This window comes from Vidua chalybeata, chromosome 10, assembly GCF_026979565.1.
Source record: "Vidua chalybeata isolate OUT-0048 chromosome 10, bVidCha1 merged haplotype, whole genome shotgun sequence".
Lineage (NCBI taxonomy): Eukaryota > Metazoa > Chordata > Aves > Passeriformes > Viduidae > Vidua > Vidua chalybeata.
This window is the reverse complement of record NC_071539.1, coordinates 21542875-21566841: the sequence shown is the minus strand read 5'-3', so window position 1 is coordinate 21566841 and position 23967 is coordinate 21542875. Positions and strand designations below refer to the sequence as shown.

General features: G+C 52.7%; 3 protein-coding genes across 6 annotated transcripts; 2 read left to right on the top strand and 1 right to left on the bottom strand.

The window, feature by feature from the left end:
* Nucleotides 1-2: 2 nt before the first annotated feature.
* On the top strand, nt 3-11155 carry GAL3ST2 (galactose-3-O-sulfotransferase 2). 2 transcript variants are annotated; one of them, XM_053952221.1, is made up of 4 exons: nt 3-232; nt 9144-9230; nt 9654-9933; nt 10008-11155. In XM_053952221.1, coding segments are annotated over exons 1-4 (1230 nt in total). In that variant the 5' UTR covers nt 3-230; the 3' UTR covers nt 10869-11155. The 2 variants fall into 2 exon arrangements, with proteins under 2 accessions (XP_053808196.1, XP_053808195.1); XM_053952220.1 differs by lacking the exon at nt 3-232 and having other exon boundaries at nt 8628-9230.
* NEU4 (neuraminidase 4) lies at nt 9164-16616 on the top strand. 3 transcript variants are annotated; one of them, XM_053952217.1, is made up of 5 exons: nt 9164-9230; nt 12774-12958; nt 13699-13904; nt 14215-14470; nt 14885-16616. In XM_053952217.1, exons 3-5 carry the CDS (start codon nt 13704-13706, stop codon nt 15913-15915), a joined length of 1488 nt encoding a protein of 495 aa, XP_053808192.1. In that variant the 5' UTR covers nt 9164-9230; nt 12774-12958; nt 13699-13703; the 3' UTR covers nt 15916-16616. The 3 variants fall into 3 exon arrangements, with proteins under 3 accessions (XP_053808192.1, XP_053808191.1, XP_053808189.1); XM_053952216.1 differs by lacking the exon at nt 9164-9230 and having other exon boundaries at nt 11238-12958; XM_053952214.1 differs by lacking the exons at nt 9164-9230; nt 12774-12958; nt 13699-13904 and having other exon boundaries at nt 13911-14470.
* Nucleotides 16617-16672: 56 nt separating this feature from the next.
* Nucleotides 16673-20158, bottom strand: TM4SF19 (transmembrane 4 L six family member 19). The gene is made up of 4 exons (XM_053952232.1): nt 19819-20158; nt 19628-19705; nt 18986-19170; nt 16673-18273 (listed from the first exon to the last, which is right to left on the bottom strand). Exons 1-4 carry the CDS (start codon nt 20089-20091, stop codon nt 18087-18089), a joined length of 723 nt encoding a protein of 240 aa, XP_053808207.1. The 5' UTR covers nt 20092-20158; the 3' UTR covers nt 16673-18086.
* Nucleotides 20159-23967: the final 3809 nt, after the last annotated feature.

The following is a 23967-nucleotide window of genomic DNA, read 5'->3' as shown; positions in this document are numbered from 1 at the left end:
ACTGTGTGTGTATGAGTATCCCAACTCTCTCTCCCCTTGTGTCTGCTCTGATTTATGAGTGACAGCAGCCAAAGGAAGCATTTTCTCACTTAGGCTGTGCAAGTGAAGCATCAGAGACACAGGAAAACCTGTGGATGCAAGTCTTCCAAGTGAAGGTGTTGCTTTTCCTGTCCTGGTTTGAAAAGACAGGTGTCTGCTAGTGAAGGCAGGAGCCTCCTGTGAAATGGAAAATGTAAGTCCCCTCTCTTCGAATTATTATGACTTTGAAACTAAGAGGCTCTCAGGCAAAGATATGGGAATAGGAATAACAGTTCTTTACTAGGAAAATTAAAATACAAATGCAATAGTACAAAAAACAACAACAAAAAAAAAAACCCACTGACAAGAGTCAGAATAGGACCTGACACTTTGTGGGTCAGGGTGGTGGCAGCAGTCCCATTAAATGGTGGCTGCAGCCCTCCTGCAGTGCCAGCTGTGCTTCTGCTGGAGCAGGAATCCTGGAGAAGGGTGAAGTTTTCCTCTGAAGGTCCAGTGGTGGTGATCTACACCACCTTCAGAGGAAAATTGGTCTTCCTCTGGAAATGCAGTGGAGAAGAAAGCTGCTGTGGTGTCCCAAAATCTCATATTATATCCAGGTAGGAATGCTTGGCTCCTCCCCTGGGCAGAGCATCTCCCCATGGGATGATGGAATTTTCTCAGCCATGCAGGGACACTCACTGGGCATGAACAGAAGAGATCTCCTGGAAGGAGGATTGGTTGTGGGAGATAAAAACTGCCCAGTGAACAGAAGAGAACTGCCCTGCCTTTAACAGATGGTAATTTAATATGCACCCAGCTAAACCTGAGACACTTCCTCACTTGTTTTATCTAATACACTTATCCCAAAGCCCACAGCAGCATCTGGCTATGGCCTCTTTAGTGATGCCACCTCCAGACTTTCCCAGTAAGCATCAGTGTTGTCCCATGTACAGGTTTGCACTGCTGGAAGGACTGGCCAGAGAAGAGGGTGCTGGAGGCCCAGCTTCTGGATTTTATTAACTGGAGGAGAAATAGCAGGAGCCAGGATGAGGGGGGGGATCCCAGCCCTCCTGCTGGGACCAGGGGCAGGCTCTAGGCATGCCAGTATTCTGCTTTCTTGACTTCCAATCTGTTCTTCCCAGCAAATCATGATTTGCTCTCACAGGGAGGTGTAAAATTATCCTATCCTGGATAATATCTGGGATAACCTGGAGTGATAATCCAAAAGGATGGGGCTTGGAGCAACCTGGTCTAGTGGAAGTTGTCCCTTCCCATAGCAGAGAAGTAGAGTGAGGTGGGCTTTCAGGTCCCTTCCAACCCAAACCCAAACTCTGTGACTCTGTGCTGGGAGTGCTGTGGACTCTGGAGGGACAAGAGGCCTTGCAGAGGGATCTGCACAGATGCACCATGGGGCAATGCCAGTGGCACAGAATTACTGAGTCCAAGTGCTGGGTTCTGCACTTGGGTGGAGCAAGGCTGAGCACGAGCGTAAGCTGGGAGAGGAGTGGCTGGGGAGCAGCCCTCTGGAAGGGTCTGGGCGTGCTGGTTGGCAGCAGCTCAGCAGGAACCATGGCCAGGAGGGCAGGTGGCATCCTGGGGGCACCTGACACAGCGTGGGCAGCGGGCCAGGAGAGGGGATGGCCTGGCTGTGCTCAGCACTGGGGCGGCCTCACCCAGAGCACTCCAGCGTTAGAGACGGTGGGAAGGTGCTGGAGTGAGAGGAGAACCATGGAAGGCATGCTGGAAGGCGTGACCTGGGAGGAGGCTGAGGGCTCTGGGTTTGTCTGGTTTGGAGAGAAGGAGGCTGAGGGACAACCTCATCCCCCTCTGCAGCTTCCTGAGGAGGGAGCATGGAGAAGGAAGTGATGATCTTATGGGAATGCTGATCTCAAAGCAGGGCCAGGGGAGGTTGAGGCTGGACATTAGGAAGTGTTTCTTTATAGAGCATATAATCAAACACTGCACCAGGCTTCCTGCAGAGATGCTTGATGCCCCAGACTGTCAGTGTTTAAGAGGCATTTGAGCAATGGTGCAACTTTAGGGCAGCCCTGAACTGGTCAAGCAGTTTTATCAGATGATTGTCCTAAGTTCCTTCCAGCTGAACTGTTCTATTCTAACATGAAGGGTTTTGTTGGTTTTGGGGTTTGGTTTTATGTGCTACAGTCTGCTTTGTAATTTATGGTTTGTTGTACAAAACCACATTGTCACCCTTCAGCTACAGAGGGAAGTGAATCATTCATCTTCTGGCTTACTTGGTGTTTGTTAGTCATATCCATATTTCCTGATACGTGTCTCTCATAACCTAGGCTCTCTTGTATCCAGATGAAGCAGGTGGTGATAAGAAAGAGTCAGGATTTTCTAAAGGTAAATAGTGTCACTAAGCTGATGACCTTTTACAGCAAAAGGATGTTTTCTGTCAACATGGGCAGGATGTCAGCAAAGCCTGTTATGCTCTTTCCCACAATTTTCTCTAGGCTGAACAGAGATTTGAGTGGCCTGGCCTAATGGAAGGCTGTCCCCTGCCCATGGCAGGGAGGTTGGAACAAAGTGAGCTTCCAACCTAAACCATCCTGTGATTCTGTGATTCTCCTGGACTGCCTGGGTGGGCTGTGGGACAGGTAATAAGCTGGCTCTGGCTGTGCTCAGAGGGAGCCCATTGATGGATTTTACTCACGTGTGCTTTTTAGGAAAGCCTTACTGGATGCCATGAGAAGTAGGGAAGGTGGTGTCTTATGCAGTAGCCATCTTCTCCACAACCTGCTTTTCAGTGATGTTGGCTCTTCCACAGAGCAGTGAAATAAATGTTCCATCCAGAGCCTTGTTCTTGGAAGAAAAACCATCCTAAAGAGTGTTTTCTTCTGTTCTGAGGCAGAACACAATCGCTACAAGGCTGCACGCTGTCAGATTGCACTCAAGATGCTGGCTTGTGCTCAGCAATGTGTTGCAATGCCTTCTCAGTACAGTTCTAAGTTCACACCTCTCTCAGCTCGGCCACATGGATGCTTTTGTCAGAAATACCTCCATATGTTCCATGGCCTGTCACTATCTAGTCTTGCTCTCCACTCTTGTCCATTCAATCCTTTCTCTCCACTATGGCATGCTCCCCACCTCTCCCTTCATCCTTCAGGACGAGTCAGAGAGGAGCTGATTGTCCTCTTCTGGGGTGAAGCAAAGTGAACAATGCCATCATTTGCAAAGGAAGAATTTTGTCATGGAAAGGGTGGTCAGGCATTGCAGGGGCTGCCCAGGGAGGTGCTGGAGTCCCCATCCCTGGAGGTGTTCAAGGAACACCTGGATGTGGCATTCAGTGCTCTGGGCTGATTACAAGGTGGGGATTGATCACGGGCTGAACTCACTGGTCTTGGAGGTCTCTCCCAGCCCAAATGGTTCTGGAATTCTGTGGCTCTGAAAAGAGAAGATAGCCTGTGCAACAGAGGCTGCTTGGGTGTGGAGTGATGAAAAACTATGGGAAGTCCATGATGTCGTTGGAAAAGAAATATGCAGGATTTGCTTTCTGCCAGGATAGGCTGATGCAACTAGTTCTTTCAGGATCAGGCTGTTTATATTTTCTGCCTTTTTCCTACACCATTCTTTCTTTCCCCCCCCCTAAACTACTGACTATCACTGTGTAAAATACAGACTTTCCATATGAAAGGCTTTTTTTAGGAAGTGGAACTTTCCATAGTTCTCTTTTTCAGCTGTGTACAGAGAGGGTGCTCGGGAGGGAGACACACAAACCTGTGCTGTGGCCAGGGAAGTTCTGGCATGGCTCCATTTAACCATCTTCCTTACACTTGAAGATCCTAAAGCTCCATGTGAGTTTTACTGTTGTTCGTTACACTAAACAATAAAGCAGTTCCCTGGGGGAATACAAGGGAGGAGTTAGTGTAGGGTTATTTTCTCTTTCCTAGACCTTACTTATGTGTTCTCAGTGATGCTTTCATGTAGCGGTGCACTGTTGTTTATAGGAGGGAGAGACAGGGTGGGTACATGTATGTGTATTTTTAGAAAGAATCATTGTGACAGGAGTTTCTTGTCCAAAATTCTAATTTTTCTGAGACAGACTTAAATACTAGAATGTTGTGAATGCTCCACACTTAGAACCAGTGGTCTTCTGGCAAGGTAAGGACTTGGCTCTCTCTACTGGTTTTGCCTGTCTCTGTACAGGATTATGGCTGGGATAGAGTTAATTTTCTTGACAGTGGCTGGTCTGGATCTGTGTTTGGATCAGCGATGGAAGCACAGGAATGTTGTAGCTGTTGCTGAGTGGTGCTTACACAACATCAAGGCCTGTTCTGCTCTTCACCCTGCCCCACCAGCATGGGACTGGAGTGTGCAAGGAGCTGGGGGAGACGCAGCTGACCCTGACTGAGCACAGAGGTCTCCCACACTGGAAGAGGCTGTGCTCAGCAATAAAAGCTGGGGAGGAAGGAGGAATGGGGTTGTTCCCAAGTCACCATTACGCGTGATGGAGCCCAGCTTTCCTGGAATGGCCGAACACCTGCCTGTGGTGGGAGGCAGGGAGTGAATTCCTTTTGATTTGCTTGCTTGTGCAGGTTTTGCTTTACCTGATAAACTGCCCTTATCAGAACCCACGAGTTTTTGCACTTCCACCTTCTGATTCTCGCCATCCTGCTGCAAGGGGCCAACTCCCCCAGGGCCTGACCTCCAACAGGAAGCAGAGGCAGGATGGAGTGATGAATCTCACCCCAACTCATTAATTCTGTGTCACCTGGCTGCCCCTTCCCTGCCCCAGTCTCTGAGCAGCCCACCTCCACATGAGGACAAGTATTTGTGCCTGGCACCATTTTTTTTTTTTTGGCATAACTAAAGCTGATGATTCATGTATGACACCCCAGGAGAGAGCAATGAATCAATTGTAAAAGTGTAAAAAATGGGCTTTTGTGATCCGTGGGCTCTACCGGCTCCTGAGCGAGAAATGGCACAGCTGACGTGTGTAATGTAACAGGAGAAAGAGGTCACTGAAACGTGCCCCCCCTGCCAGCAGCAGCTGGTGCTATGCCAAGAGTAACCCTAGAAATTCTCCATAAAAGAGCACATTGACTCAGGTTCTACTAAGAAACTCAAGGAAAGCAACCCTACACCTTGCTAATCTCTGCATCTTGGTAAGCGCTGGAGTTGGGGCTGGTCTGGGGAAGCTGTGATTTAAAAAGAAATGCTGTGTATTCGGGTGCTCTGGAAATGTAGCAATGTAGGTGAAGGATCCTGGAGTGCTGAGGATTTGGCCCCCCACCAACAGCATACAAGGGTTAGAAGGGTGGCACTGTGTGTGGGGAGGGAAAGGGGACTACCAGGAGGTGCATGGATCACGGCATGGCTATAAAAGACCAAAGTAACAACAATCTCCCCTAATCCAAGGCTGGGAGATGTGGGTACACTTTTAGTTGCCCAAATGAGGAGAGCATTGTCTTCATCCCAGTATGGGGAGCAGGGAGTTGACCCCACCTCCAGACTTGTGGGACAGATTCTGCTCTCCCAGGGCAAATTGCAACCATCGTGTTAAGTCCTAGTGTACAGCAGCCTCAGTGGAATCTAAAATTCTTGCATAATATGAATTGTAACAGTTGTTAATGACACCAGAGATAAAGCATAAAATAATGCCCCTTTAGGGGCAAGATTTCTCCCTCGCAAGGCCTGGATACAGCCAAGTCTGTTAAGCTCTTAACCTCCAGCTACAATAATTGCATTTTTACCAAAAAGTTTGAAGTCTAAATGTTTTAAGAGGAATTTTCCATAGGTGAACACCATTCCTGATTTGCTGTTGTCCCTAATTTGCTCTTGCCAAATGTGTCCAGCAGGGAATTCCTATCCTTACCCATTGAGCAAGAAGCAGATAAAAGGGACAGCAGGCACTGACCATGGCCCCTGGTGATGTGATGTTGTGCAGGGTGACAAAGGTCCTCCACCAACCCTGGATCCTACTGTGAGCCTCCCTCCTGCAGCCAGGGGAGAAAGGGATCCCCTCTAAGGAATCCCGGTTCAACCTTTCCTTCCCAGCAAAACTGCTGCAAACACAGTGTCCCGAGGCAGCTCTTTATACCTGTGTTGATGTCCTGCCATACCAGTGCTTTTCATGGCTTATTAATTAACTCCCACCCACTGCTGGGAACACCTAGCCACTCCCTTTGTCCTCACCCATCCCAGACATTTATAGCAGTGAACGGATGCTAGGAATAGAGACTTGGCCACTGAGCGCCAGAGGAGACAAACAGGCACTGGAGTCGATTTGCAAAAGGAGATATTTCCCAGCTTGCAGCAGCATGAAAAGCCCTGGGTGCACTCCAAGGTAAGGGCAGAGGGATCTGAGTGCTTGGGGTGCTGAACAAAAACTTGTTTTGCAGGAAGGTCTGGTTCAAGTCATCCCTGGAAGTTGTTAATAACCTATAGAGTTAGTTACAATTTGCTGCAGGGAAGGGATTCATTTTTCCATTAGTATTTCTTGCCTGTGTTCCAGGTCTTTTAATTTAAAAGGACCTTGTTAGTTTGATGCAGATGTCTGTTATTTTCGGCTTTAGCCAAAGGAACAAGAAGGGGGTCCCAAGCCTTAAAGCATCTAAAGCTGCACCTCTAAGAGAGGTAGATTTCCGTGTTTTCTTCCCAGAGGGGAGATAGCACAGAATGGGCTGGAAAGGCAAGTGGAACCTCTGGCACCAGCCCTGCCAAGTGCTCCGTGGGTTTTTTGGCTTCTGAGAATTTTGTGTTTTAGCAGTCAGCTCCCATGTGCTGCTCAAAGGTCTTCCAGGCTCGTTCAGGTAACCTCAGTACAGCATTCAAATTTGGGCTTTCTCTCTTGAACTTTGCTTCACCAGATCTTAGAGTTATTTTGCAACCTAAACAATTCCATGATGCTGTGCAGAGACTTGCAGTGTTGTGACAAAGGGGGGTGTGTGACACTGAGGGAACACAGCTGAAGGCTCTCACAGAGATGTGCCAGGGTGGTGGGGGCCAAGCAGGGGTGAAACCGCAGTGCAGGTTTGCAGGCATAGAATCAGAATATTCTGAGCTGGAAGGGATCCACAGGGATCATCGAGTGCAACTCCTGTTCCTGCAAAGGACAACCTCAAATGCCACACCAGGTGCATGAGAGCATTTTCCAAATGCTTCTTGATATTCTCATAATTTCCATTACATGTATTTGAAGCATAGAGTGCCTGAAATGTAATCGTTCTCTGCAGAATTTCAAACAGTTGTCATATCTTACTCATTCTGGAATGAATGCTGGAAGCAAGGTCTGTAGCAAATCCCACACTGGCCCTGTGCTGTTTTCTGGGAGAGCAGTCACACTGTGTTCGAAATACTATGTATGCTCCAGGTGAAGATCCTACATGCTTTCTGTCAGTAAAAACATTTCAAGAGCTCATTTGTTTCCAAGCACAAGATGTGCAGAAATGATGGAGGCTTGTTGTAAGAGGAGGGAAAGGTGCCATCAGTTTCCTCTGTGAGAGATTTGTTTATTCAGCCACCTTATTCCCACAGTGTGTGGGGGGATGTCACGCTGGAGCCAGTGACAGCCCTGCAAGTGCAACTGTGGGTGCCCAAGCCCAGGGGGTGATGGGGGCAGGACTCCATGAGTGCACTGGCCTGCACCCTGTGTACCTGCAACCCTCCTCTCATCCCCAGGGTCTCTATTTTCCCACACTCTTCCCTGGGATCTCCTTGATCCCTGCCCTTGGCTCCCCTAAATTAATAAATGGACTGTTACTGCACCCATTAAACTCAACAGAAAAGGTGCAGCAGGAGGATGTCAGCTTAGGAAGGACCTCCAGGCAGGCAGGATGATGTGCTTTGGAAAAGCATCAGATATAAGGCAGCCTCAGTTTAAATGAAAGACCAGGAAGATTGGTGCGGGGGCTGCATGTAGCCTGTTCACTGCCCATGGGCTCCTCTGCTTTCTTCTCTCATCTCATCTCCAAGGACAGGGGATTGTCCCACTCCCATCCTCCTAACAGGCCTGAGGCCAAAAATTCAGGAAATCTTGATGAAATCTTGTCGGCAGGTCTGTCTTGAAACTCTTCGAGGAGAAGCTGTGCTGCAAATTCCTGTCAGAGGTTGGTACCAGCTATGGATGGGGGTCTTCCCTGGCTTTGGGAAGGGCTCGTGGAGGAAGGCTTGAAGGCTTGCTTGCTGCCTTTGGAAAGTGGAAACCACAAGTGTGACCATACCATGCTGTAAATTGGGATTATATCTTCTCAAAACAGTGTAAAGGCTGAGCCAGATCTGCTGCATTTTGGCCATGTCTGCAAATATGAGATTCACACAGAGCTAAAAAAGCTTCTAGGGTGAGAGAAGTGAGATCAAACTTGGTGGTGAAAAACTCCTTTTAGGTGGGCATCAAACCCTCAGAAGATCCCCTCTGTGTCCCAGCTGGAGTACACTGGTGATCATGGTATCATAGAATTGTTTGAATTGGAAGAGACATTAAAGACCATCCCATTCCAAACCCCTGCAATGTGCAGGTAACCTTTGATACATCGTGGTTGCTTAATTAGTGCTGGAAAAGACTCCTCTCATCATTATCCCCCCCCCCCCCATTTCAAAGTGGGATGTAATAAATCCCTTACAGGTGCTGTTGGGTTACTTGATTTTCTGTCTTGAAAAATCCTATTTATATTGCAAAAGAACCTCAGTTTAGTGGATTTTTTCCTCATTTTAGTGGGTTTTTTTCCCAATCCCCATCTTATGGAGTGATGTGATTACAGGAGCTGCTCAGGTTTCTCACCAGGGAAGTCTTTATATCCCTACAAAGGGCTCGTTTTCTGGTGAATAATCTAGGAGTTTGAATAGTGAATAAGCTCTAAAGCCCCAGAAAACCAAAAGAAAAGCAAAACAAAAGGCAGCCAAGCAGAGCAGGAGGCTGTGGGAAGAGCTTAGGCTCTGCCTGAAGCACACTGTGTCTTGCCAAAGGCTGAACTAGAAGAGTAATAGTGAAAGTGCAATTTCTCACTGTCTTGCCTCTAACACAGCTCATGGTCCAAAGGTGGCTGCCAAAACTGAGATTTAAAACTGTGCTCGCATTGATTAAAGTTCCTGAGGTCAAGATGTGAAATGTGGTTTGGGGAAGGACTATTGGATAAAAATCCACTGAAACTCTTCTTTTTTTCCAGGCATGCCAGGTGTCTCATCATTTTCAGCTTCTGCCTGGGACTTTCCTGCCTCTCAGGATTCTTCCATATGAAGAATAATAATTACAGGTGAGGCAGAAGCAAGGTTGCACAATTTCCTGTGCCTGGAGCAGCTGGGACCTGATCTCTGACACCTGATTTATTTCTCATGAGGCCTTGGGCTAATGTTCAAAGGATGGTGGCTCAAAACTAGGTCCTAGATCCATGTTTGGGGAAGGAATTGAATTAGCCAAAGTGCAGCCTCTTAGGGACCAAACCAGCTGTGTGGGAAAAAGGGGATTGAGCTGAAGTCTTTGGTAAGTGAGAATCTGGAGAGGGGGAAAACTGGAGGGGGAAAACATCTACACTGGAGGGTTGGGGCTGATTTGGATGCAGCCTTGGACCATCTGCAGGTGTGGTGTCAGAGGAGCACCTGGATTTGGCTTTGCCAGGTCTCAGAGATGGGGTGCAGCACCAGAGAGTCTCTTTGCCCCATGTGTCACCTTCCTGCAGAATCTCAAAGAGCCACGAGGAGCTGCTGATCCCTCCCACGCTGTGCCATGCCAAGACAAACGTCATGTTCCTCAAAACCCACAAGACTGCCAGCAGCACTGTGCTCAACATCATGTTCAGGTTCGCAGAGAGGTACAACCTCACTGTCGCCCTCCCTGCTGACCAGCTCTTCCACCTGGGATACCCAAGGACTTTCGTGGCCCACTTTGTGGAGGGCTTTGAAACCATAGGCCAAAATTACAACATCATGTGCAATCACCTGCGGTTTAACCCCTCGGAGGTAAGAAAGAGCCATGACACCTGAGGAGAAACTTGTTTGGGACAAGACTAACCTCTTCTTCCTCCCACAAATAGGTAAAAAAGGTGATGGCAGCCAATACCTTCTACTTCTCCATCCTGAGGAACCCCATTCCTCTGCTGGAGTCTTCCTACATCTACTACAAGGACTCTGTGCCTGCCTTCAGGAGCTCCAAGAACGTGAACAAGTTCCTGGAATCACCCACAAAGTATTACCACCCAGCAGATTATAGGAAAAACATCTACGCCAGGAATATCATGTGGTTTGACTTTGGCTATGATAACAATGCGGAGGATGACACGAACTACACCCAGGCTGTCCTGGAGGAGATCGAGCAGAACTTCCACCTCATCTTGATAGCAGACTACTTTGATGAGTCCATGATCCTCTTGAAGCACACTTTGTGCTGGGATCTGGATGACGTGATTTACTTCAAGCTCAATTCTAGAAGCCAGGACACTGTCCAGATGTTGACACCAGAAAGTGAGGAGCAGATAAAAGCGTGGTGCTCGCTGGACTGGAAGCTCTACCTGCACTTCAACCAGAGCTTCTGGAGGAGAATTGAGCAGACCATAGGGCTTGAGGTGCTGGAAAAGGAGGTGGATCACCTGCGGATCAGACAGAAGGAGCTCATGGAGACTTGTCTCTCAGAGCAGGAGGCAGTGAGGAAGGATCACATCAGGAATAAAGCTCTCTTGCCTTTCCAGTCAGGGGCTGCAAATATCCTGGGTTACAACCTCAAACAAGACTTGGACAACACGACTCTGAGAACCTGCCAGAAAATGGTCATACCAGAGCTCCAGTACACGTCCTACCTTTATGCTGTCCAACACCCACACAAGAAGAGGAAAGATGTGGGGTTGCCATTGCTGTGGACCAGTCTCCAGGAGAAGATGCAGCTTCCAGGGTCCAACTAGGACATGTGGCAACCCACTGTGGCTTCCCACTGTTTTGCATCACCCCTTGTCTGACGTGTAACTGACCCACAGGACTCTTGTGCATGAGAGGGATGCAGCGGGGGCTTTGTTTAGGGACACCAAGTTGGTGGTTGGTCTCTTTTTGGGGACCTTGAGCCAAAGGCTTTGCATTGTCCAGATCCTGGGTGATCCCACCTGCCTGCTCCTGGCTGGAGGGAGCCAGGCTGGCTGCAGCCGGCCAAGACATTCCAGCCTCTTAATCATTAATCAGGAGTGTGATCATTTGCCTTCATTTGATTTTATTTGATATCCATCGTTGCATCAGTCTGGTCACAGCTCACTGGAGCAAGTCCTGACTTTGGAGGGTTTAGGGGACAGGGAGGGAAGTGAGGGGAGTGTGACAAGGGGATGCAGTGCTCGAAGAAGCAGGAGAGATGGTGCGTGAGGTTAGTCCACACTCAGTGAGGACTAATCACCACACGCTGCTGGAGCTGCCTTTGGTGTGGGGGTCTCAGGCATCCTGCCCAAAGCCAGGCAGGCTGGCTGCCTTGCCCAGTGGCTTGTAAGCTGTGCCTGTCACATTTGTCACCAGGTGAATGGGACTCTGTCCCATGTGGGAGAGCTCGGAGCTCCCCTGGGAGGACGTTTTGTGGTTTTGCCCCTCGCTCTCAGGCAAGGGTGCCTGGGCATGGATGTTCCTTTGGGTGCAATCATCCCCAAAGCCCTTTATCAGCAGACGCTTTTTTGGGGCTCCCATTGCTGTGTTGGCCAAACTCTCCAGCATGGATTAGGAGGGGATGGAGTGAGGAGCAGCTTTGGGCACACTGGTGCATCCAGGTCCCCACTGCTGCCCTGACCAGCACGAGCAGGAGGAGATGTTGGTCCAGCTTAAAAAATTCTGGGGTTTTGTCTATGTAAGTTGGCACTGACAGATGTGTTGCGAGCAGGTGACAAGCAATGACACCAAATCCATCGAGCTTGGTGCTGCCATCCTCACAAACCTTCCTGGCACTGCCACAGAAGCAGGGCCCTGGATGGCAGGATGGGGAGGATGGATCTGGGGTCCAGATGTTGCCTTGGGGGTGAAGCTGTGGGGCAGCAGCTCCAGCTAGGAAGCAGGAGTGATGCTGTCAGGGGGAGAGGGGTGAGAAGCAGAGCCAGGATTTTCCTCAGTTGTGTTTGGCAGCTGAGGCAGGGGTTAACCCAGGTTAACCCAGGTGTCCAGCAGGAACAACACAGATTAACAGCACTTTCCCTCACTAAAATTAACCGAGGCTTTTGTAGCAGCCAGGCGGAGCTGCTGGAGCCGCACGTGGTCACCCTGGGCCATCCCAGGGGCCCTTCCCTGGCAGTTCTGCAGCCTCCACCTCAGTTTTCCCCTTGGAGCTTCTGATCCATGATTTGCCATATTAATTTTGCCAAGCCCTTTTAGCTAAACTGATCACAGAGATGGAATATTGGAATATAGGTATAAAATATATTCTTAGTAGCTGATCTATGTGTAGGTGGGGAACCTGGGAGGGCTGGGGTTCCTGGGAAGTCTGTAGATTCTGTGGTGCTGGGGGTCCTGATAGGGCTGGGGATCCTGGAAGGGCTGGAAGGGCTGGAGGTCCACGGAAGGTTGGGGGTCCTGGGAGGGCTGGGACCCTCTGGACCACAGCTCCCAGGCTGGGGAGCTCACGGCGGGGTGGACTGTGGTGACCATGGGCTGGAGCCCCTGGACAGGGAAGTCTAGCCTCTCCCAGCCTGCAGGAGGAGGGAAATGAGGCAGGAGATGCAATTCCCGCCCCATGGATCCTCTTACTTCCCCTCCCGGGGGTCCGAGCGAGGTGGCTCGGCGGCCGCGGGGCCCCCGGCTCTGCCCGGGCCCATAACGGCGCCTTTGTGCCACGGGCGCCGCGGCAGCGCCACTGCTGACTCAGGGATTTCTGCCGGGCACCGCCGTGGGAGCCCCGTGACCCGTCGGAGGGGGGACCCTGCGAGGAGAGGGGGTGGCGGCGAAGCAGTGAGGCGACAGCTCTGCGGAAAGCCGGCGTTACTCCGTGGTGCGGCCGAGGGACAGAGGCGACATTCCAGCTGAGCGGGACCCGGTGAGTGCCTTCACTTTCTCCGGGGGCTGTCGAATCAGCAAAAGCTCCTGATGAAACCACAGGGGAGAGTGGCTCGTGACTGCTCCAGCTGAGCCTGGAGTGGATGCCATCTCCTTCTGTGGTGATAATCTCCAGGAAAACGTAGGGACATGTTAGCTGGGGACAGGAAAGGCTTTGGGAACAGCTCTCACCCACTGCCACAGGGACAGCTCAGCTGGGGACACCACTGTCCACGCTGTGCACCTCAGGTTCCCCCCACAGAGGAGGGGAAACAAGGGGTCAGCTGGGTCCGTGGCACTGGAGGCAGCAGAGGAACGGGAGCACTCCCTGACCCTGTTGCCATGAGCCTGGGCTGCTCGGGAGGTCTCTGCCCTCCCAATGCCTGCTGGAGGAGAGCATGGAGCTGTAGATCTCACCCTGCTCTTTGCTCACTGGCCTTGATTTCCCTGACAAGCATCTTAAAGATCAAATTAATTTTATTTTATTTTGGGGTCCCCAGGTCAGCCTCCTCGCTGGTACCTTATGCCCTGACCCACCTCTGAGCTGTGGTGACTTGCCAGTGCACACTCAGCCCCTCTCCACCCCCGCCCTGTCCCTCAGCTCCTGCTCCCAGGGGGTTACCCAGACCCAAGCCCACCAAGTTAAACCCACACCCTTCCAAGGACAGCCCCGTGCCCCTGGCCATGCCCAGCAGCCGGTCTCCCCGCCTTCATCAGCCCACCACAACCTTCTTGCTGCAGCTGCCATGGGCTCCCGGCACTTCCCGGCCCGGACCGTGCTCTTCGAGAAGGAGTCCAACGGCGTCACGTACCGCGTGCCCGCCCTGCTCTACCTGCCCTGCGCGGCCAAGCTGCTGGCATTCGCCGAGGAGCGGCTCAGCGCCGACGATGCCCACGCCAACCTGCTGGTGCTGCGCCGCGGCACCATCTACGGCAGCTACGTGGAGGTGGGACTGGGGTGCGCCAGCGTGGGGACTGTCCTCATCACTCGGGTGTGGCACAGCCAGGCTCCTGGAGACATCCACATGGGGAGAGGGGGCTGGCATGGGTGGAGTGAATCACAGGGTTGGTTTTGGTTGGAAGGGACCTCAAAGGCCATCTCATTCCATGCCCTGCCATGAGCAGGGACACCTTCCGCTATCCCTGGTTGCTCCAAGCCCCATCCAACCCATCCAGGAGCACTTCAGCTCTGGGCAAAAAGTTGGGATGGTCCTTACCTCTCTCTGTCCTGTCCTCCTCCTCCTCCTCCCTGGGCAGTGGGAAGACATGCGTGTGCTGGAGACGGCAACGCTGCAGCACCATCGGTCAATGAACCCCTGCCCACTCTACGATGAGTTCACGGGCACCCTCTTCCTCTTCTTCATCACGGTGCTGGGCAGGACACCCGAAGCCTACCAGATTGTCACTGGCCAAAATGTCACCCGCCTCTGCTGTGTCACCAGCGCTGACCAGGGCCTGAGCTGGAGCACAGCCACAGACCTGACGCAGCAGGTCATTGGGGCGACCATCAAAGGTACCCAGCTGCAGGGGATGAGGAGAGGGGAGAGCAGCCAGCATGGGGGGAGCCCTGGGTTTTGGTCTCCTGGAGCCACCAGTCACATTGCTGGGGGTGACTTCGACATAGGAATCCCACAAGCTTCCAAAAAAGGTGGAAGAGGACCTCAAGCAGAGGGGAAAAGGGATGGAGGGAGTATGCATATCAGTTACTGAGAGTGGGGAGAAGATGGAGAGGCCCCATAGCCATGGGGGAGCATGTGTGAGGACCCCTAGGCAGCACTGGACTCTTGTTGCCCTCCCACCCCACCACTTGGCTTGGCTTGACTGAGAGGAAGCCCTGGGGACCTTTCCACATTGGGCACGGCAGGGCACCGTGGGAGTCACTCTTTACCCCATCCCACCTTCACCCCATCCCATCTCCGCTCCCCAGACTGGGCGACGTTCGCGCTGGGCCCCGGGCACGGGATCCAGCTGCGTTCTGGCCGGCTGCTGGTGCCTGCCTACAGTTACCACATCGACTGCAAGGAGTGCTTTGGGCAGCTCTGCAAGACCACCCCGCACTCCTTTGCCTTCTACAGCGACGACCACGGCCGCGGCTGGCGCTTCGGGGAGTTCATCCCCAACCTGCAGACGGGCGAGTGCCAGCTGGTCTCTGTGGACGAGGAGGACGGATCCAACGTCCTCTACTGCAACGCCCGCAGCCCCTTGGGCTTCAGGGTCCAGGCGCTCAGCACGGATGACGGGGCTGTCTTCCACGGGGGGCAGCTGGTCCAGCGGCTGGTGGAGCCCCCCCACGGCTGTCACGGCAGTGTCATTGGCTTCCCCGCGCCGCTCGTGTATGTCCCCGCCGCCTCCCGGGACACCGCGACGCCCCTCCAGGGCTCAGTTTGCCGGCTGCTTCCTGGGGCGCTCCGGGGGTTTGGGCACCTGCCCACCCGCCAGGCAGGAGGTGCTGAGCTGCCCACTGGCAACCACCATGAGGCAGATGAGCCTGATGAGGACTGTCCTATACCAGGGCATCACGATGATGCCCACAGTCTCACCTTGGTCCAGGGGGACTCTGCAGCAACCCCCAGCCCCACCCCCTTCTTCCAAGCACCAACATGGATCCTCTACTCCCACCCCACCAGCTCCATGTCACGGGTGAACATGGGGGTTCACCTGAGCACCTTCCCCAGGGACGCAGAGAGCTGGACAGAGCCCTGGGTCATCTACGAGGGCCCGAGCGCTTACTCGGACCTGGCGTACGTGGAGCTGCCCTACAGGGACGCGCCGGTGGCCGGCGGCACGGCCATCGCCTTCGCCTGCCTCTATGAGAACGGGATGAGGTCTCCCTACGAGCAGATCTCCTTCAGCATGTTCACGCTGCACGACGTGCTCCAGAACATCCCCCTGACAGCCGCTGCTCCCCGCCGGAGCCGCGGGAGGAAGAGGAGGTGGAGGAGCTGCCTCATCTCCTAGAGCCCGCCCAGGTCAGCTCCCCCCAGCACCCCAGTGCTGGATCCTGGAGCACCAACCCATAGGCTGGGTCCTGCCACCATCCAGCACGGCCACATCGCACACAGGTGTGTTACTGTCCCCACACTGGGGTCTATCTCATTTTTATTGCTATTTTTTTAATTCTATCTTGGGTGGGGAGGCTTTTGCCCCCAGCCCAGCCCCAGGCTCCTCTCCAAGCAAGAGCCGCCTCTGGAAACAGATATTGGGGGGCAAAACCAGCAGAGCAGGGGGGAGGCAGCCAGGGGTACCCTGTGCCATCCCTGTGTGCTGGCTCAGGGGGATGTGGTGCTCCAGCTGTGCCATACCTGGTATCACCACCCTGCCCCGAGGGCTTTCCTCCCCTTGTTATAAATAGTTATACTATATAAACATGGTATATAATGTTAAATTCTTTCTTTTTCATGAAATTTAACATATAATGTTAAATTCTTTCTTTTTCTCAATGGTCTCTCTGAAGTCACTCTGAGGGTTTGGGTTGGGGTAGAGTTCCGTTCCTTCATTGTAGCTGGGATGGGGCTGGGTTTTATATTTGGGCTGATGATAAAGAAATGTTTGTATTGCATTACTTCTCTGTCTGGGCTTTTAGTTCTCTCTCTTTGTTATTTTCCTTTTCATTACAATTTATTATTATTATTTCAATTATTAAAGTGTTTTTATGTCAACCCAGGAGATGTCTCACTTTTACCCCTCTGATTCTGTCCCCCCCCCCACGGCACAGGGGTGAGTGGCTGGGTGGTGCTCAGGTGCCAGCTGGGGTTCAGCCACCCCAATGGCCCAGTCACTGTTTTGTCTGGTCTGGGATTTGGTTTTCTAATGTGCCATGGCCATCACTGCTCTCCTCCGACCCTTGTCACTCTGGGGACAAACCCCCTCCCAGCACGGGCAGGCCCAGGCCCACGCTGCGTCCTGTAAAGGTTATGGGAGGGGGTTGAGCAGAGGAGTGGGGTCCTGCTATCGGGAAGGAGCAGCAGCTGCTCCTGACACTTGTGTGTGGGTGAACTTTGGGGGTTACACCTCAATTCCAGCTTTGCCTCCCCCAGCACAATTCCATCCAAGTGCCCCAGCTCAGCTCCTCGGGGCTCCTTCACCTGTCCTGGCCTGTGCAGGTGACAAACACCAGCTCAACTGCCCTAATTAGGAACTGATTAACGAAACTGATTAACAAGTGTGTCCAACTCTTCAGTCTGTGACACCACCATGTCTCATTTTCCACCGGGGTGGGTGGAGGCTGACAAGTGACAGACAATACGTAAAATAGAAATTTTCAGTTCCCTTGAAGTTGCAAAATAGAACTTAAACACCAACTAGGAAGGAGATAAAAGGGTGTAGAAGTAGGCAAACGGGATGCTGAACACAGCTGGAACCAGTGGAGAAAGAGGTAATGAGGAACATTGTGACTTTTGTGGCAAAGTTATGTAACAAGGAACAGGAGCCCGTGCCCTGAGAGACGCTCAAGGCAAGATCACAGTATTGGGGCACTCAGTGAGTACAACCACCAGACACCCCCGTAGACAACTTTCTAGGATCAAAAGAGGACTTCCAGGAAGGGATGGAGGTATGGAGGTAAACTGGTAAACTGGTTCTAGGAAAAGTGATGTTTATGTGTTCTCTAAGAAGCCCCCTTGTCATGAATCTGTCTGATCATGATGGAACAAACCTCCCGTCGTGAAGCTTCACAACACACATTGGGTTAGAGGAGATATCCTGCGTGTTTCCACCTCGTGATAAGGAATGCCTGCTTCTTAATGCTCCAAACTGTGTCAGAAAATTGGTTCTCTGCCTCCTTTCAGTAGCACAGGAGTGGCTGAGGCAGCTGCTGGGCTCATGCCGGGATGCTGGAAGCCAGGTCCTCACCTCCATCCCTCACCGGGCCAGTTCCCAACCCCGAATGGCCACCAGCCCCAAGGGAAGGGACATGGCCCGAGCCAGGGCATCTGCACAGGAGCAGCCCTTGGCACATCAGCCCCACGAGCCGCCTCAACACCTGGGGTGTCCATTCCCCATGAGGGCTCTGTCAGTCTCGCACAGGGCTCTTGCACTGGGTTGGTGTCACAGCTCCTGCTGTGCCCTCTCCGTGGAGTGTGCCAGGTGACACCCGAGGTGACACCTCCTCCTGGCACCGCCACCGGGCCCTACTTGCCGTCACAGAAGCCGCAGAGGCAGCCGAGGCAGCCGTTGAGGATCTGGAGCAAGGCCAGCACCATCTCGGCCACGCTGATGAGCAGCAGCAGGGAGAACAGGACGACGTGCCAGGTCACGATGCCCTCGGGCTCCAGGCAGATGCTCCAGGCTCTCCAATTGTACAGGTAGTTCTCAGCCCTGTGTGACAGGAAGGGGAGAAGGTGCAGGATGCTGCCTGCAGCAGGTCCAGAACCCTAGTATCCCCCAGACACCCCATCCTTCATTCAGAGGATGAGCACAATAAAAGCTTAGAAGCAAAAAAGAAAGGAGCAGGCAAGAAAAAGAATGGTTAGAAGAATCACATTTACGCATGTCTGTGAATCTAAAAAGAGAACAGAATTATTTTGTAGCACATATAGTGACAGGAGGGAAAGAAGCCTATACAATAACTAATTCTGCCATCTCTGAGAATTGACCTGACCATTGGAAGCAAGAACGTCAAGATATTCCAGTGCAAAAAACATTGGAATAAAACATTAACCATGGGTTCAGATACGATGAAATGTTGGTAAGAGTCTGAAGTAAAGAAATGGGAGCAGTGGGGTTCGAACAGTGAATACAAAGGGATGATTACACTTCATAATAAATGAGCAAACAATGCTGCAACTTCTTATTTGAGTTCTATTCTGTTAGTTGATATTACAATTACCTCAGCTGGGAGGTGGGAGGGTGCTGAAGATGGAAAGCACCATGTAGAAATCCATGGAAGGTGAGGATTCCTTGAGCTACCAGGCTTCTGCATCAACCACCACCACCAGCAGCAGACCATAGGGCACCCACCCCACCCCTTTCATTAATCCACTTAATTAGCAATAAATTGATGAGGCAGCACCGGTGACTGAGCCCTCACCTGGCATCAGGCCCCTGGTCAATGGCATCCAGGAAGGGGTAGCCCCAGAGGGCTGTGTGCCCGAGGCCGGGCTCGGAGGTGTTGTAGAAGCAGAGGGGGCCGTTGGTCAGCCCCACCCCGCAGAGGACGAAGCAGGCGGCAGCGCCCAGGAGCGCCAGCTTGGAGAGCACCACGGACAGGAACGCCTGCAGGGAGCACCCGTGGGGGACACAGAGGGTCAGGGGGCATCAAAACGCAGCTGCAGCTTGCCAGCAGAGTTTGGGAGGGGGGAAAACCGCCCTGCCCAGCTGTGGCTGAGGATGGAGGCAGCACTGGGATGGCAGAAGTGGGTAGCGACCTGCAGAGCCCATCCCAGCACGCACTGGAGCCCTGTCCCCTGCGGAGGTGGCACCCTGCCACAGGGCCATTGGAGAGCAGCACCCAGCACCCGCTGTGGGACAGGGGGCGTTCGCCGCATCCCACCGTGGGACCGCGAGAAAGGGCTCTGTGCCCAACACAGGACAGGGGGGCCCCGCCACAACCCACCGCGGGGCCACGGCAGAGGAGATCCCTGCCCTTGTCCCACCGCAGGGCCACGGAGGAGCTGGGACACGGCCACATCCCGCCCCAGCCCGCCCCAGCCCGGGTCCCGGCCCCGCTTACGCTGTGGCGGGCGCCGCAGCCGGAGCAGCCGGAGCGCTGCCACCCCAGCGCCGTGACGTGGGTCGCTGCCAGCAGCACCTGCAGGGACGAAACCACAGCTGGGGGACAAAGGGGAGCCAGCTGCCCTGCTCCATCCCTCTGGCCCCGCTCCAGACCCGGCAGGAAGGGCGGGTGCGTCCCGCGGTACTCACGGCGATGCCGCCTCCCCAGACACCCGGCACGGCCCTGGCGTGGCTGCTGATGTGCCCCTCCAGCAGGTACTTGGATGCTCCGCCAGGGAAGAGCAGGAGGATGCTGGCTGCCATGGAGAGCGTGCCCAGCACCAGCAGGCAGGGACCCACGATCCGGCTGCACTTCCCCACACACATGGCTGTCCTGCATGGGCACGGGGAGGAGGAGGAGGAGGAGAAGAAAGGGCTGCATTTGGCCCCGCAGCGACCCGAGGCTTCCCCACCCGAGCCCATCTCACAGCTGTGGGTGGGTGGGAGTTGCTGGGTTGTGCTTTTGGGTGTCAGCCCACCCTGCTGGCACTGCCCCTACTTGAGGGCAATTTCCAATGGAAATTATAATACTTCTTTGCCACTGGTGTTCCCACACCAAACCCCAAGACTTGTGTGGCTCTTCCAAAATGTGTCCCAGCTCCTGGCAGGGGAAGATGGTCTTTAAGGTCCCTTCCAACCAAAACCAGTCTGACGTTCTATGAAAAATGTTACTGCAGGGAGCCAACCGCCCACCACAGCTCAATTTGGCTTTCAGTGTTTACAACGAGCAGGAGGAAGCCAAGAAAGAGGCAAAATCCTCCTTTGCTTGTGAAAGCAAATTGGTCTCCAATTGAATCAGACTGCAATTCCATCCCTGTCACGCACTAGTCCTACCATACGTCTGAGTATGCTGAAGCAATTCAATTCAATTAAGAAAACATTATTACCTATCCTCCAGTCCCACGGGCATCTTACTAAGTTATGAGTTTATCTAGAAAGCACCTGCCCATCTCCAGGTGAGATACCTTGTCCAAAATTGCCTCTCTTCTGCACCTACAAGACCCTTTTTGTACAGGATGTCCTTTGGTCACTCTGGACTGATGAAAATAGCAGGTTTGCTGTTGTCCTGCCTCCCAGTTGTTCTCTACCCTGAGCTCTTTTGGCTTGAAGTTTGGCTTATGCATTTTCTCCTTTCCTGCTAGACTGCAGCCCATTTTGCACAAGTGCCCCAGGTCAAGCTGTTTCTTGCTCTGGCTTTGCGAAGCAGAAGCGGCTGCGGCACCGCGTGGTTGGTTCTGTGGGAAGAGCGCTCAGCCCCCTCCTGCAGGGCCTCAGCGCCAGGGAGGAGTGGCCAGGGCAGCACATCCAGCCCTGGCACGGCCCGAGGGGCTGGGGGACACCAGTCCAGCAGGGTCTGCTCGGGTCTGGCCACGCCAGTCCCAGCAGGGCACTGGGGAGGGCTGAGCACGGAGGAACAGGGCTCTGAGACACCTGCGGGGGGGCATCAGCTCCACACATCCTAGAATCCCACCTCTCTCGATTTCCATCCTCCCTGCCTTGGTTATAGGGAATTAAGGGCCTCTTGGACCCAGTGAGGTCCTGCCTGCAGTCCAGGGATTGTGTGTGGTCGTTTCCTCCCACAGCCATGAGTGCCCTCTACCGAGTCCCACCTCCCCACCACCTTCTGGAACAGCTCCAGCTCCTCTGAGCTCACAGCCTGGGCTCTCACCTTTCTCCTCATCTCCCCTCCACCTCTCCAAGCACTCTCCTTCCCCTCCACCGCTGTCCTCTCCCTGGGGATGGCAGGAGGTCTTTACCCTGGGAAGCTCCCAGGGTGTGCTGTCCCTTCCATACATCCCCTGAGCAAGCAGCTCCTCGGCCAACACAGACAAACCCCTGTGCAGGGGAGGCAAAGCCAAAGTGCTTTGGTCCTGTGTCCAAAGCAGGACTCCCTTCTGCCAGCACACCTCCATGACCAAAAGCACAGAGATTCCAGCAAAGCCCAGGGAACTTCTCCCCACTTCCCAGCTTACCTGCAGCAGTGCCACGCAGAGCAGCAGCGACCAGCCCTGGATGAGCCCTGTCCCAGAGGCATCACCCATGGGTGACTATTTATGACACCTCAGTGCTCCCCTCCCATCCCGTCCCCCACGGGCCGCCCACCAGACCATGACCCTCTGTCCATGTCCCCATTCCAGGGAAGGATGAGTGGCTGGATGAGCCAACCTCTGCCTTGCTCTTCCCCATTTCAGAATTTACACTGGCAGAGTTCACCAAATCAGGCACAACCTCAGATTTTAAGGCTTCTACCACATCTGCCACTAAATGCCTCAACCAGTGCCCGAGTAGTGAACACTGCTGCTCCTGGAACAACCTGTTGGGATAATGCTTTTCTCGTTAATACTTCAATAAAAGCTTCAGAATAAACATTCTCATGTGTCAACTGGCTCCTACCTCCCACCCTTTGCTTCCTCACAGGTGGCTCAGCTTTTCCTCAGGTGCTGAGTGTATCCCCACCATGGGGATATTACCCCATCTTGGTAATAAGATTGAGAGAGGAAGGTTATTTCTGGGTATCTTCATTATTATAAGCCATCAGATATCAGCATTTCCTATCTGCCATGGCTGGCAGTTAACATGCAACAGGGAAGCTCCAATTCCCACAGAGAAGGTCAGGAACAGGATCAGGAGAACATGAATGACCTCTGTGTCCGAGAGCAGGAGTCAGGGAAATGGTAGCACAAAAAAAAAGGCAAAAATGGGACAGTTTTGTTGGCAGAGGAGTTGCAGGTGGCACAAGCAAAGAGAATAATGGCTCGTGGGCTGCGCAGGCAGAAAGAACCTTCTCAAAGAAGAGTTTTGGGAGCCCTCCAAGAGCCACATGGGAAAAGATGAATGGGTGAGGCCAAGTTACAGCAGGCAATTCCATTCCTCTTGCAAAAATAAGCTGAGGAGCAGATTATCAGACAGTCCCTCTGAAAGGAAAATCAGAGCTGGCATCAGGAGAGGAATTCCCATTTTAGTCACAGAATCTCAGAATAGTCTGAGGGGGAAGGCACCCAGCAGGACTGTGGAGCCCAGCTCTGAAGTGAGTGGCCCATGCAGGGATTGAACGTGAGACCTTGGCATCCTTAGCACCGGGCTCAAGCACCTGAGTTAATCTCAGGGTATTCCATCCTTAAATGAGACAAATCAGTCTCCAAAATGAAGACAAACAACATATGCAGCATAAGCAGAGTCCAAGTTCTCCTTCCTCTCTTTTTGCACTTAGAAAGAGGGGAACCCATTTTTCACTCTGCTGCAAGAAAATGTTTTGCAACCTCATCTTGTGCCTTTCCTACGTCACAGCAATCTGAGGTTCCCACCACACACATGATCTGCTCCATCATCTCCCACAGAAAACCCCACGCCAGGAAGTGTGAAGCATCCGGGTGACACTCTTCCCTGGATTGCTGATCTTTTCCTTATAAGAATAATCCTAACAGAAGGCTAATTTTGGCCCTGCACGTGAGGAGCTGTGTGCTTGCCTTTCTCACACCAGAGTTCAACTGTGAAAGTGTCAGCACAGCAATTATGGGCAAGGAATTTGCTGCCAAGTCAGCCAGTCCTGGTGCAGCCAAATGTGGTCCCACCTAACGCAATTCCAGCTTGGCAAGGTCCCCCTGCTGGTTCCTCATGGCTGAAGAGGTGACTTCACCTCCCTGCTCCCCCAGACTCATTTGGGGCTGGGGAAACTGCACAGCAGGCTGGGTTTCAAGAGTGGTTTGGTTTCAAGGAGAACCAAAGAGACTGAGGTGAGTCTGAATGGTGAGACAGAAACGTTCTGTGCCAAAGCAGCCTCCACCTTGGTCCTGGATGGAAGATGTTCAGCACCCCTCTGGTCTCTCCCACTCCCCTCCTTAACACCTGCAAATCTGTTTGTGCCACAAACAGCCCTGTGAGACTCTGCTTTCAGCCAAGACTTCTCCAGGGTGCACATCTGCAGGGTGTTTGTGGCTAGAACTAACTGAGGAAACACCAACACAGTGCTGGACAATATTCCCTTTAGGGCATACAAATGTCACCCAAATTTACAGTTCAGATAAACCAACCCCGTGAAAAGTTGCAAGTTTATGGAAAGGAAAAATAAGTAAATGAAACCCAAGAGGTATTTTGAGTTTGAGGTATCCCTGTAGTTCCTTGACCTGCAGACTGATGTAAAAAGATTCCCGACTCAGTTGGAACTGGAAATATTTTCCTAGGCTGTGTGAAGAGTTCAGGGTTTTCCAGCTTCAAGACCGTGGCAGGGGCTGAGCTCCACAGTGGAGACTTACCTACAGTCAGCAACACGAGGATGACCCAAACCTGGTTTCTTAATTT

Excerpts from the sequence above, each read along its gene's own strand:
- NEU4 (XM_053952214.1), top strand. The coding sequence starts at position 14,002 with ATGGGTGGAGTGAATCACAGGGTTGGTTTTGGTTGGAAGGGACCTCAA. Across the intron at positions 14,471-14,884 it reads CATTGGGGCGACCATCAAAG|ACTGGGCGACGTTCGCGCTG; the intron begins GTACCCAGCTGC and ends TCCGCTCCCCAG.
- TM4SF19 (XM_053952232.1), bottom strand. The coding sequence starts at position 20,091 with ATGGGCTCGGGTGGGGAAGCCTCGGGTCGCTGCGGGGCCAAATGCAGC. Across the intron at positions 19,171-19,627 it reads GCTGCGGCGCCCGCCACAGC|GCGTTCCTGTCCGTGGTGCT; the intron begins GTAAGCGGGGCC and ends TGCTCCCTGCAG. Across the intron at positions 18,274-18,985 it reads GACCAGGGGCCTGATGCCAG|GGCTGAGAACTACCTGTACA; the intron begins GTGAGGGCTCAG and ends CCTGTCACACAG.
- GAL3ST2 (XM_053952220.1), top strand. The coding sequence starts at position 9,085 with ATGTGGTTTGGGGAAGGACTATTGGATAAAAATCCACTGAAACTCTTC. Across the intron at positions 9,231-9,653 it reads ATGAAGAATAATAATTACAG|AATCTCAAAGAGCCACGAGG; the intron begins GTGAGGCAGAAG and ends ACCTTCCTGCAG. Across the intron at positions 9,934-10,007 it reads TGCGGTTTAACCCCTCGGAG|GTAAAAAAGGTGATGGCAGC; the intron begins GTAAGAAAGAGC and ends TCCCACAAATAG.